Here is an 11,750-nt window from a genome sequence, read left to right as displayed (position 1 = left end):
GCACTTCAAAAAAATTATGTGCTGTCGGAGTCAATAATAAAGAAAGAAAATGACATCGGAAACGGTTCTAAACTGGGAAAACTCTTGTGGGTTCTTAATATTCTAAGTTCTAAGTTAAGCAGACCATGGAATTAGTCAGGAATAGATAAGTAAACAAGACTGTGTGGGCTCGCCACTCAAATTATTAAAAAAAAAAATCGGAAGAGAGGAAGTTCTCCTCTGAGGATACATTTTCTTTTGAGAATTGGAAACAAATACTCTTAAAGATACTACATTGTAGCAGCAACTGCCTTGAGAACATTTAATTTTAAAAACTCTCTCCAACCAAATGAAAGGTGGGTCATATTTTAGCAGACTTTATTTTCCTGAAACCATTACAAGCAAATCTAGGGAATCTTATCTGGTCTTGTGTACTTTTTAAACATCTGTAAATAATGTCAAGCACTTACACATTCTTCACCCCCAGCCACGCACTTCCTGACTTAAACCTGGGCCATCAGTTGGACTAAATTTTTAAAAGAAACCTTTGGGGAATTTCTGTAAACGCATTATCTAGTCAATAAAAACTTGGAAGGGTGTCTGGTTTTGTTTGTTTGTTTTTTAATGATGGATGTAGACCCAGAGAAGGGAAGGAGGGAGAGGAATCGAGAGTGAAGGGAGGGAGGAGAGAAAATGAAAAGGGGGAGGGGAGAGAGAGACAGAGCTGGACAGAGAAATGGAAAGGAGCGAGATGAACCCACTTCTAGGCAGGAAGGAGAAAGACGCTAACCCTGAGTTTTATGAGATTGTGCGGGTTGCCGCAGAGGAATACGGTAACAGCTGGAGATTACGGTACTCTCTGGGCTACCGCCTGTACTACGTCAACCAGAGCTGCAAAGTTCCTCGCCGCTCTTTTCTGGTGTCCAGGAACTGAATATCAAACCGGTGATCGTGGAGTTATTGGCTTGCTGTACTTGCCTTTTCTTTTCTCTGATATCAGTCTTTATTTTTAAAAGATCTAGGAGAAGCAGAAGCGAGCCCGGAGTTTGAGGTGCTCGGCAGCAGTGAGTGAGTCAGCGGGTGCTAAGGTCTGGGACTCGGTCTTTGGAGACCGCCCCTCTCCTCGCTGCAGAGAAGCAGCCGGGGCTGCGGGGACTGAAGGTCCGCTCTTCCCCAGGCCAGGACCTCCGCAGCCGCGCAGCAGGTGAGTAGTAGCACAGGCGGTGCTGGGCGCAGGGATCCCGCAGGGCCGGGTGGGGGGTGGGCAGGTGTGCCCGGCCTCCAGCTAACGCTGGACCTCCACTTAGCCCTGCGCCTCCGCTTTGGGACCCGCTTTGATACCAACGCCCCAAACCACTGCGTTTTCCTGATTTGCCACGAGAAGTTACCTTCTAGTTAACAAGTGTCATTTTAACCCAGTTACAGACCCGGGTGGGAGAAAGCGGGTTCCGCAGTGGCGTGATTTAGGTATCGCCTGTGAAGGCTTGAACTTGTGATTTTCACAGCAGCCTTCACCTGAGATCCCTGCCATGGGGCTTAACCCCAAAAGACAAAGTGTGCATGTTCCCAAGCCCCGCACTCCTGACACACGTTTCCTGGTGTGTGTCATTTGTAAAAATCGGGTTATTTAGGTAGATCATTACCCCTAGCCCAGAAAACCTCAGGCATCCCTACTGCTGGCACATGGGTTTGCTTTTTCTTTTTTAGACCCTTAGGGAATCTGCAGTGGCTGCTACTCATAAAGCCTGGTCCGAGAAGTGATGCGCTCCTACCTAGCTCCCCAGAAGCTCGGGTGTGGCTAGAGGTTGGAATCCCTAGGGTGGGAACCCCTTTGAGATCCTGCCTGAATCTATCAGGGCCCTATTTAGTCCTGGGGATCGGCTTTGCTGGGAACCTGGCTCTCACTCGGAGGTGGCTTAATGGACTCGCGCGCTCTGCTCCCACGAGCGCCAATTCCGCGGGAGTGAGCGTGCGCGTGGCCCTGCGGTTCCGTGCTCTCTGAGGTTCGCTCTCCCAGGCTGCCCTCTCCAGGTGACTGTGGTGCAACCTGTTCAAAAGGCGACTCGGAGGATCCCCCAGATTCCACCGACTTGCCTCTGTGCGACAACCCGCAACCGCAGTCGAACATGTGAAGCTGGGGTGGTGGTACAGGGAGGGGGCGTTTGGGGGTTTTATTTTCTCCATTCTGGCTCTCAAAATCCAGCTTTCAGCTACTGCAGCTTGGGGTTTTGTTGCCATTATTTGAGGTGGGAAGGTTGTTTTGATTTTATTTTAATTTATTATTATTGGTGGTGGTGGTGTGGTTTTGTTTTGGGTATTGAAATTGGCCATTTAGGAGAGGTGAAGCACTCGAAGGCAGTTTCCCAGAGGGGAGGACTGGGAAGGATTGAGGAGGGGGATATAAGACACGATCTTAACCCTCCTGTGTTCCCCTCATTGCCTGTGTCAAGGCCGCCCAACGCCACTCCCGGACTGCAGAGCAGCGGGCTCCCAGCAGGAGTCTGGTTACTGGGCGAGCTCAGCAGGGCCTGGCTGTCTAGGGCGCCTGGCTCACTGTCCGCCTTTTTCTTTGCACTTTTGTATTTTCAGTTGGATTCAGATAAACGAAGTTCCAGGGCCACTTCGGTTTCAGCAAATATTTCAGACCCATGCCACCTCGCCAGAGCAGCCGGCCAAGCTAAGAGTATCTACCGGCCAGTAGCAGCGCCCAGATGCCCAGGGTCCCTGCCTTTGAGCTTCGACAGCTGAACTACACTTAATTACTCTTTTGGCAAAGATTGGCAATAGACTTGTGAATTTCTAATTTACGTGCGAATGCACAGGATGGATCAGACCACGCAGAAAAGCGAACCCCTGTAATCTCAGAGACTGCATTCTCAGCATGTCCCCTTGAACCTGGCTGCAAGCCTCTGGTAGGGAAAGTGTCCCCAGCAGCCCAGAGCGCCCCTGGCCATGTCACCGTTAATGCTCTGTGACTCAGTGTGGCCCTCTGAGGGTTCCCAGGGCTGCCCAGGGTGGTTTCCAACAGGTGTGTTCTCTCGCTCCCCCAGCCCAACCCAGCTGGCAGGATTCCCCCAAGCTGAGGTTGTTTGACTTGGCTTCCTCACTTCCCCCACCCCACCCCCACTAGAGGGTGACTGTCCAGAGCCGGACCTTGCCCCCCTCCCTGGGACCATGGTGCTTCTTGCTGAAAATGTTTCCGAAGGCTCCAACTGCACCCACCCACCAGCACCAGTGAACATTTCTAAGGCCATTCTGCTCGGGGTGATCTTAGGGGGACTCATCATATTCGGGGTGTTGGGGAACATCTTAGTGATCCTCTCGGTGGCCTGTCATCGGCATCTGCACTCGGTGACTCACTACTACATTGTCAACCTGGCGGTGGCAGACCTTCTCCTCACCTCCACAGTGCTGCCCTTCTCGGCTATCTTTGAGATCCTGGGCTACTGGGCCTTTGGCAGGGTCTTCTGCAACATCTGGGCGGCGGTGGACGTCCTGTGTTGCACAGCATCCATCATGGGCCTCTGCATCATCTCCATCGACCGATACATTGGTGTGAGCTACCCGCTGCGCTATCCCACCATTGTCACTCAGAGGAGGGGCGTCAGGGCTCTGCTTTGTGTCTGGGCTCTTTCCCTGGTCATCTCCATCGGACCCTTGTTCGGCTGGAGGCAGCCTGCGCCTGAGGATGAGACCATCTGTCAGATCAACGAGGAGCCCGGCTACGTGCTGTTCTCCGCGCTGGGCTCTTTCTACGTGCCGCTGGCCATCATCCTGGTTATGTACTGTCGAGTCTACGTGGTGGCTAAGAGGGAAAGCCGGGGCCTCAAGTCCGGCCTCAAGACCGACAAGTCGGACTCGGAGCAAGTGACGCTCCGCATCCACCGGAAAAATGTCCCAGCAGGAGGCGGCGGGGTGCACAGTGCCAAGAATAAGACTCACTTCTCCGTGAGGCTGCTCAAGTTTTCCCGAGAAAAGAAAGCGGCCAAGACTCTGGGCATCGTGGTGGGCTGTTTCGTCCTCTGCTGGCTGCCTTTCTTCCTAGTGATGCCCATCGGTGAGTGTTCTCAGCGCCACTGCTTAACATTTACGGGGGAGGGGGAGTCTCCATGGGAGACTGGGGAGGAAGGTGCTGGTCTGCATCTCAAAGCGCACAGAAGGACTTCCTCCTGGGAATTAGAGCTTTCCCTCTTTCTACTCCACTATCCTTTGCATTGTTTTTGCTCGAGGGGAACAGTCTGGTTCTCAGGATCTGATCATTCTTGTTCCAGCGTGTGACCTGCCATCATCGATAATAGCCCTCAGGAGTTGTCTGTCCTGCAGGCTACTGGCCCCCTGCTTGTAAGCAGCTTCTAATTGTAGTCATAAAGATGTGCTAGGTCACTTTATCAGCTGTAGTAAAGAAGGCTCCTGGTTGCTCCAGATTCATTGGTCTCTTTAGCAAGAATGTCAACTTTTCTTAATGCCTTTAAGCCTGTTTAATTTAAATTCACTCAGTCCTTTAGAGTCCCCAAAGCAGACTGCTTGTGCTCCGTCCACTATGGGTGGGGAAGAAAGTCCTATTGGCTTGAAAATTACCACTGTGCTTACTCTGGACAGATGTGTGGCAGCAGGATTGGGTTAAGTGGTTCTTTCCACGGTGTTAGTTATAGTTAGTTATAGTGTCTGCGTAGGCTCTGGCTGCTCATTTTGCTTTCTGCTTCATTCTGGAAGAGAGTATAGAGAACGTGGTGAGCCACCATGACAAGAGAAACGGTGGTCCTTATTGTTGTTTTACATCCAAACACATTTTAAAACCTTAAAGAATCTACCATAACAATCCAGTAAGCAAGCACTCTTTCATTTTTAGCAGCAAGTTTGAAAACAGACCTCGCACTTCTCCAGAATCATCCCGGAAGTGGCGGATGACAGCTTGAAAGAGGGACGATAATTCTGCAAATCCAGTTTTTGCAGATGCGAAATTAGCTGTTGTCGAAATTAATTAGCCCATCCTAAGTATCAACAACCCGACCCACTCAGAACAGCCCCCTGTCTCCGAAAGGCCTTCAATGCAATCCCAAAGCACTTCTTTGCTATTTTTAGTTTGTAAGCTAAAACACAGACACTCAGTCTGGTTACCACGAACTCTCACAAGCACAAGATCATAGCGAACAACGTTAATAACACAATCCCTCTGAAGTTCCTTGGAGGCCAGTATCAATTACAGCACCATCTATTACGACACTGTGGGAGAATAATAGGTCTAGTTTTTGAGTTTCAACTGTGCCCCAGATACTGATCAGACTTTTCAGCAATGATCATCTTGCCCCACAAGATGCTTTTCAAGTTCTATTGAATGATATAGCCACCAGCCATGTACAGCTGTTTAAATGTGGATTGAAATTAAATTATCCCCAGTTTCCATCTCTCAGTCTCACTAGCCACTTCTCAAGCGTTCAACAACCAGCTAGGACCAGTAGCTACATTTTGAGATGGTGGGGATACTGGATTTCTGTTGTTATGGGATTCAGTAGAACAAGGCTACAGAGGAGGCTGACTCACTATATGGCCTTCTTTGTACCTGCCTGTCACTGTTTCTGACATTTCTCCTGGAAGGATGCTGGAGCTTTGAGTTTATTGGAGGACGCTCTTTAGCTTCTCTGCTTACTTCTCTTCCCACACGCCTCCTCTTTCTGCCTCCTTGAGAGTACACTATTATTGCTGTACCTGCTTACTCAAATGCTCGCTGAACCCTTGTTTTAGCCGCTAAGGGTGAACAAGGCAGAAAGTCCTTGCCCATGAAATAGATGTGTGCAAATACGCCCTAAGAAGTTAAGGATTACTAAGTGCTGTCAGACAGGTAGCATAAGGAGGATGGAACAGGTAGTCTGGGAAGTTTTATGCAATGTAGGGATATTGAAGCAGAGCGCTGACTCAGCTAAGCTTGTGAAATCAGGAAGGAAGAGCGGGTTGGCAGAGGGAACAGTGGGTACAAAGAGGAGAAAACCTCATCTGCTCAAGCAAGGACAAGAGGCAAGTGCAAAAGGAGGCTGAGGGCAGATGAGCTCACATCTTGTGGGATCTTTTTGTGCAAGTAAAAGTTGCATGCTTGTGTGCTTATGGCTGTAAACCATTGGAGGGGTTTTAGCAACTAAGTGGCTCATCTGTATAATTTGTAACGATTATTGTGATGACTGGGTGAAGAATGGCCGATTGCAAGGGAGTGTGGAAACAAGGATACCAGCTAGGAGGCTTTAGAAAGGTCTAGGAGGTCGTGAGGCCTGGGACTCTGGTGTACTATACAAGGAGAGGCAGTGAGGAGTGGGCATACTGGGCTCTTTCTTCAAATGCGGAGCTGACAAATTTGTGCATCTGGAAGAGAAAAAAGAGAAATCACTCAAGTGTGACTTCCTGGCTCAGAACCCGAATAACTGGGTAAATGGTAATGTATTTGACAGAGACAGGAGAGAGAGAGAGAGAGAGAGAGAGAGAGAGAGAGAGAGAGAGAGAGAGAGAGAGAGAGAGAGCAGGGAGGGGCTAGAGAAAGGGGAATATCAGAGCATTGCTTTCCCACTATGCCGGGAATGTCTATTAGACATCCGAGTCTCTGCCAGGTTGCCAGGTGGCTAGTGGACATGTGAACTTGGAGCTTTGAGCAGAGATGGGCTAAAAGTAAAACCTTGGACCCATGCGTGGGTAAGAGGCACAGGGAGATCTGCCAGAGAGGAAGCATCCAGAGAAAAGACAGAGAAGAGCTGAGCCCCAGAGGTACCAGGCAGGGAGGAAAGCAAACAAGAGAGAGGAGGAGTATGGAATATGAGGTAGGAGGAAAATTAGGAGAATGTGGAACCCCCAAGGCAGAAGATAAATATTTAAAAACAAAAATAGCCTGGTCTTCAGAGTGAGTTCCAGGATGGCCAGGGCTGTTGCAGAGAAACTACCTTCCAACAACAACAAAAACAAACAAACAAACAACAACAACACAAACAAGAAGAGTCGATTGTGCCACACATAGCTCCTGGGTAGAGGACACGCATACACCAGTGGTAGCCATGGTGAGGAGGCGGTCCTAAATGATGGACAGTGGTCAGATGAGGTTGATAACTTCAGTAAGGTAATGGGAGCAAAAGCCCAGCTGTGCATCTTCAAGGAGGAATGGAAGATGGAGTGGGATGAGGGAAAAATAGACAACTCTTAGTAAGATCTTTGCTAGAGTGGAGAAGGGTGTTGCTTGAGAGACTGAGAGGCAATTCTCAAAGGTGGAACATAGGCTACGATGTTGATAATCTAATGGGAATGATTGGATAGAGCAGGGCACCAAAGGTATAGGCAAGAGCAGAAAGTGTCCAAGAGAAGGAAATGACAAAGAAGCCCAGGGACATGAGCACCCTAGCAAGAAGGAGTGAAGGAGAGCATTAGAGATCTCTTTGGAACGCTTCCATTGCCCCAGGGAGCCTAAGCAGAAAGAAAAAGGAATAAGGAATGTGTCTGTCGAGAAGCAAAGAAAAGACATGAAACATCTTAGGAATGAGAGTCGGTATATTATAAAAATTTAGTCAAGGCGCTAAAGTCCCAAGGGCCTATTTGGAATTTATGATCATGAATATGAAACAGGGCAGGGAAGAAGGCTACACAATCCCTCCCAGAGCTAAGTGGCTGGAGGCTACAGGAGTGTGGCAGAGGATCGATATGAGTTCTAGGGAACAGGATAAAGAGGGTGCATCTGCAAGGGATGAACATGGACTCGGTCAGATCACAGCCCACACAGAGTGGATGGGGGAAAGACTCGGCGATGATGGATACCTGGGTCCTCAGGTTTGTGTTGGTAATCGGGGCTCTAAAGGAGATGGGGCCTAATGACCTAGGCTCTGGTGTCCTGAAGGGCTGGTGAATGCCTGGGACTTAGAAGAGTCTTCTCCTGGGCTTTGCATTCTCAAGGAGTTGATACTGCTTGGATAAAGGTGTTAGGACAGAGGGACTCATGATTAAAAACCAATTGAAAAGTGAAAAGACAAGAGAGTCAAGAGGAAAACTGAGAACCGATAGCTAACAGTGTTTCAGAAGGCGGCTCAGTGAAGTAAGAGACCTAAACTCACCAATATGTGATTGGCAATTTCCTCTTAACACCAAAGGAATATGAAGATGTTTCTCCCAGGAGATATGAACAGGTGATAAGTCCCAAATACCAAAGCAAAGAAAGCTGCATATAGCACACCCTTACTTTCCAGAGCCTGGTAAGCTAGCTAAAGAAACACAGTGAGTAACTGACATGGGCCTGAGCAACTGATGCTCAGACAGTATTAGGACCCTGTGCTGACGGATATAGCAGTTGTATTCAGCTGGAAATCACTGCAGAAGCTTCTAGAATACCTCCACTGATGGAGCAGGTTCTTAAGACAGCACCATTTCAGCTGGGCCATCAGTGAGATGTTATTTTTGTTTTCATTAGCAGCCGTAAGTGCATTTTTCACATAAGACGCAAACAGAAAAATAAATACGCCATTATGTTATCAAACCCTGAGAGAGGAGAGCATCCATATGCACCAGGCAACTTGAGAGTGAAAAGACCAGAAACAGAACTGAAGCCAGAGGGAAGGGGGTGTGCCGATCTGAGAAGTGAAGCACCCACCTGCAAACTGTCTAAAGAAAAACAAAAGAGTGGATTCTGTTTCATCACCAGAGGCTCCTGACCACTCAGGTATGATGGCCCATACCTGTGGTCTTAGCACTTGGCAGGTGGTGGCTGGAAGACCAAGAGTTCAAGGTCACCCTCCACTGCTCTCCACTCAAATTACAGTGACTCAGAGAACAGCCTGGACTATGTAGAGACCCTGTCTTTCGAAAGTCCCCCTGGAGATCAGGAGGAGGCTTTGTCACTCTGGCATTGCTAAGACAAGTCCCCTTCCCCCAAGCTTCTCCCTGCCCAGCCTGGGATGCATGCTGAGATTAAATAGTGTAATGGCATGTAAGAATCCAGCTGAACTGCTTTCAAACATAATAAGTCTTGCTTGTCCTCTCTCTCTCTCTCTCTCTCTCTCTCTCTCTCTCTCTCTCTCTCTCTCTTTTTCTTTGCAAGTCAGTTGCTTGGTTGAAACTCGGTTGAGGGAGGTCATGCTGGAGGCTGCTATCAGCCATTCTGACACCGCAGTGGCAGCTGGTAAAAAAATGATTGTTGAGGAGAGAGATGAGTGGAGAGGCTAGGGAGGTGTCAGCCTTCAGCTGTGGAAAGGAAGGACGGCTGGAGCCTGTCCCCTAGGAACGATCCAGCAGCTGCATGATATCGTCTTCGGTACTTGACCCCTCATCTGTTGTCTACTGCTTCCTGAGGCCTGAGACTTAGCTCCCTTTTCCGTAAGACAGCGGACGCCATACAAACCAGCTTTCCCTGTAGTGCCTAGCTCAGGGCAAAAGGCAACAATTGCTGCTCTTATTAGGATTCGTACAAACTACAAATCATCATGTATGTGTTGACATATGGCTGTTGCCATGGGGGTCTGACTGTTGCCATGGATGGTGGATGTCCCTGGAGCTATGAGAAGGAGAGAGCACTGGAAAGCAAGAGGGGGTCCCATTTATCAAACATATAGTTACATGTCTGAATTCTGTGTATAGCCCCGTTTTTCAATACAATGCCTGGCATTGCCTTTGGACCCACGCCGTTGCTTCTGCATTAAAGGAAACAATAAATGGGTTGGGTTTTGATTTCCATGGGCAGAGGGCATTTGAGAATTGTGCTCTCCAGAAGACAGAAATCATACAGGGGCAGAAATGCAGATGTATGTTCTAAGCTGGGATGCTGGGGTGAAGGAAGAGCTGGCGAAAACAATTTGTTTACTTGATAAAATTCCATAAACTATCTGCTATGTTTTAGGTGACTGGAGAATTGCTGGAGATAATGATAATAAATCCCTGGAAGTCAGAACAATTAAATATGTAGCAAAAGCTTCAGACAGCTAAAAATACAGCAAAGAGAAAGCACTGATGCATAGCAGGGCTTCTAATTGTCGCATAATGACTGGTTCCTCAACAGGTGCCCAGGAAAGAGGTGTCAATCATTGCTTCCCTGTAGGTAACGTGGGACCAGGCCCCTGGTTATTACAGAAAAGGTTGAAGTCTTAGAGACAGCAGTGTGAAGGCAAGCTAATCCCGCTCTATGATACAAGAGCAGTATTTCAGGTGCTCCTATTACGTCACACACCACCCCAGCACACAGTGGCACAGGGCAACAGATGCCACCATAACTGTATGTTACTGTATGTAATTGTAACTGCGTGTGCGTCTGTGATGTAAGTCAGAACCCGGCTGACCTTCATGGTGGCCTCCCTTCCTTCAACGTTCTAAATCGAGTGTCTCACAGTGGGACTGTCTGTCTCCATGATGGTGCATTACCCATCAGGCCTCTGTGGAACAAAATGCAGGCACCTTGGGCCCAGCACCACTGATCCTCTTTCTGGATCAAAGCAAGTGAGGAGACCCACCTTAGTCCAAAGGAGAGAGAAGCAGATGGGGTGTCTTGGTATGGGAGGAGTGACTCCATACAGGGATGGAAGAGTATGGGGGTCTTCTGGCAAAGTACCGATCATGGGTGCGCCAAGTAGCCTCCCTCTTTTATCTATCGCCAGAATTTCTCGCGAGCTGTGCTTTGTATGACACTCAAGGTCCTCTTTTTTCCTTCCTGCAAATTTCTAGCTTCCAGAATGAGACAGACACATGAACAACCCCAAACTGTATACTGTGCTAGGAAGTGGCTGTAGATGATACCTTCAAAACCCAGTTTACTAGGGTACTCCTAGGCACTGAGGACTGAAATCCTCTCACAGAATGACTCACCTTTGAGCCAAGATCCATATAACTGGCTGACCATTCATGGTTAAATGTGAGTGGGAGAGCTGGGTATGCGGCTCCAGTATATATATATATATATATATATATATGTGTGTGTGTGTGTGTGTGTGTGTGTGTGTGTGTGTGTGTGTATAGCGGATATCAACCAGGCATGTGGGGCCCACCTGGAATCGCAACACTCAGAGGTGCAGGCAGGAGGTTCAGGAGGTTCAGCAGTTCAAGTCCCCTATATAATGAGTTCAAGGGCCAGCCTGGGCTACGTGATACCTTATCTCAAACAAACCACCAGAATGTGCAAAGAATCTGGCAGGGCCAGCCCAATGCCTACAGGGATTTTCCGGATGCTCGCTGTGGGTATCAGATGAAGCTGCAGAGAGAAGTACCAGACCAGGCAAAGTTTGAGAGCCATTTTACAAGTTGTTTTTAATCCAATGGCAGCCAGGGCACAAAGATGACAAGCTCACATTTCAGCATCTCACAGACTTGATGAAAGCAAGATTGTGGATAGACCAGTTGGGGGACCTTTGCATCGGACAGGCCGAGCTACCTCCTGCCAGGTAGGATGTGGATCACGTGTTCTTCCCAGGGGCCTTTGCGCGCGACTCTTGGGTGCCTCTTTGGTCAGCGCCTTCTGAGCTCTGATTTACAAGAAAACCTGTCTCATCATCACAAATAGTATATCCGCAGTTGGCTTTAAATTAACTTCGGCTCCCTCCCCAAGACAAATCTGTCTTGAAGATATATACCGTCATATTCAAAAGAATGCACTGCTGGCTCGGGAGCTATTGGCCGTGACTCCTGCAGGGCTTTGAACAATAGCTGACTCTTTCAAAGCAGGCCCTAGCCTGACAAGGTCTTAGCCCAAGGAAGCCTGACTCTGTAGGCACCATGTAAGGAACACACAGCTATGGCCTTACCTCAGAGTTTTAGGTGGGAAAGAAGACATT

At 48.6% G+C, this 11,750-nt stretch overlaps 1 protein-coding gene across 2 annotated transcripts in view; it reads left to right on the top strand.

Moving 5' to 3' along the window:
- Positions 1-930: 930 nt before the first annotated feature.
- The window catches only part of Adra1a (adrenoceptor alpha 1A), a 96,360-nt gene continuing 85,540 nt past the window's right edge, over positions 931-11,750 (top strand). For both annotated transcript variants that reach the window (XM_057786139.1, XM_057786138.1), the window contains exons 1-2: positions 931-1,183; positions 2,569-4,036. In XM_057786139.1, coding sequence (XP_057642122.1) covers positions 3,154-4,036 — 883 coding nt within the window. In that variant the 5' untranslated portion in view covers positions 931-1,183; positions 2,569-3,153. The remainder of the gene's footprint in view (positions 1,184-2,568; positions 4,037-11,750) is intronic.

The sequence above is a fragment of the Chionomys nivalis genome, chromosome 12 (genome assembly GCF_950005125.1).
Source record: "Chionomys nivalis chromosome 12, mChiNiv1.1, whole genome shotgun sequence".
Lineage (NCBI taxonomy): Eukaryota > Metazoa > Chordata > Mammalia > Rodentia > Cricetidae > Chionomys > Chionomys nivalis.
This window is presented reverse-complemented; position numbering and strand designations above follow the sequence as displayed.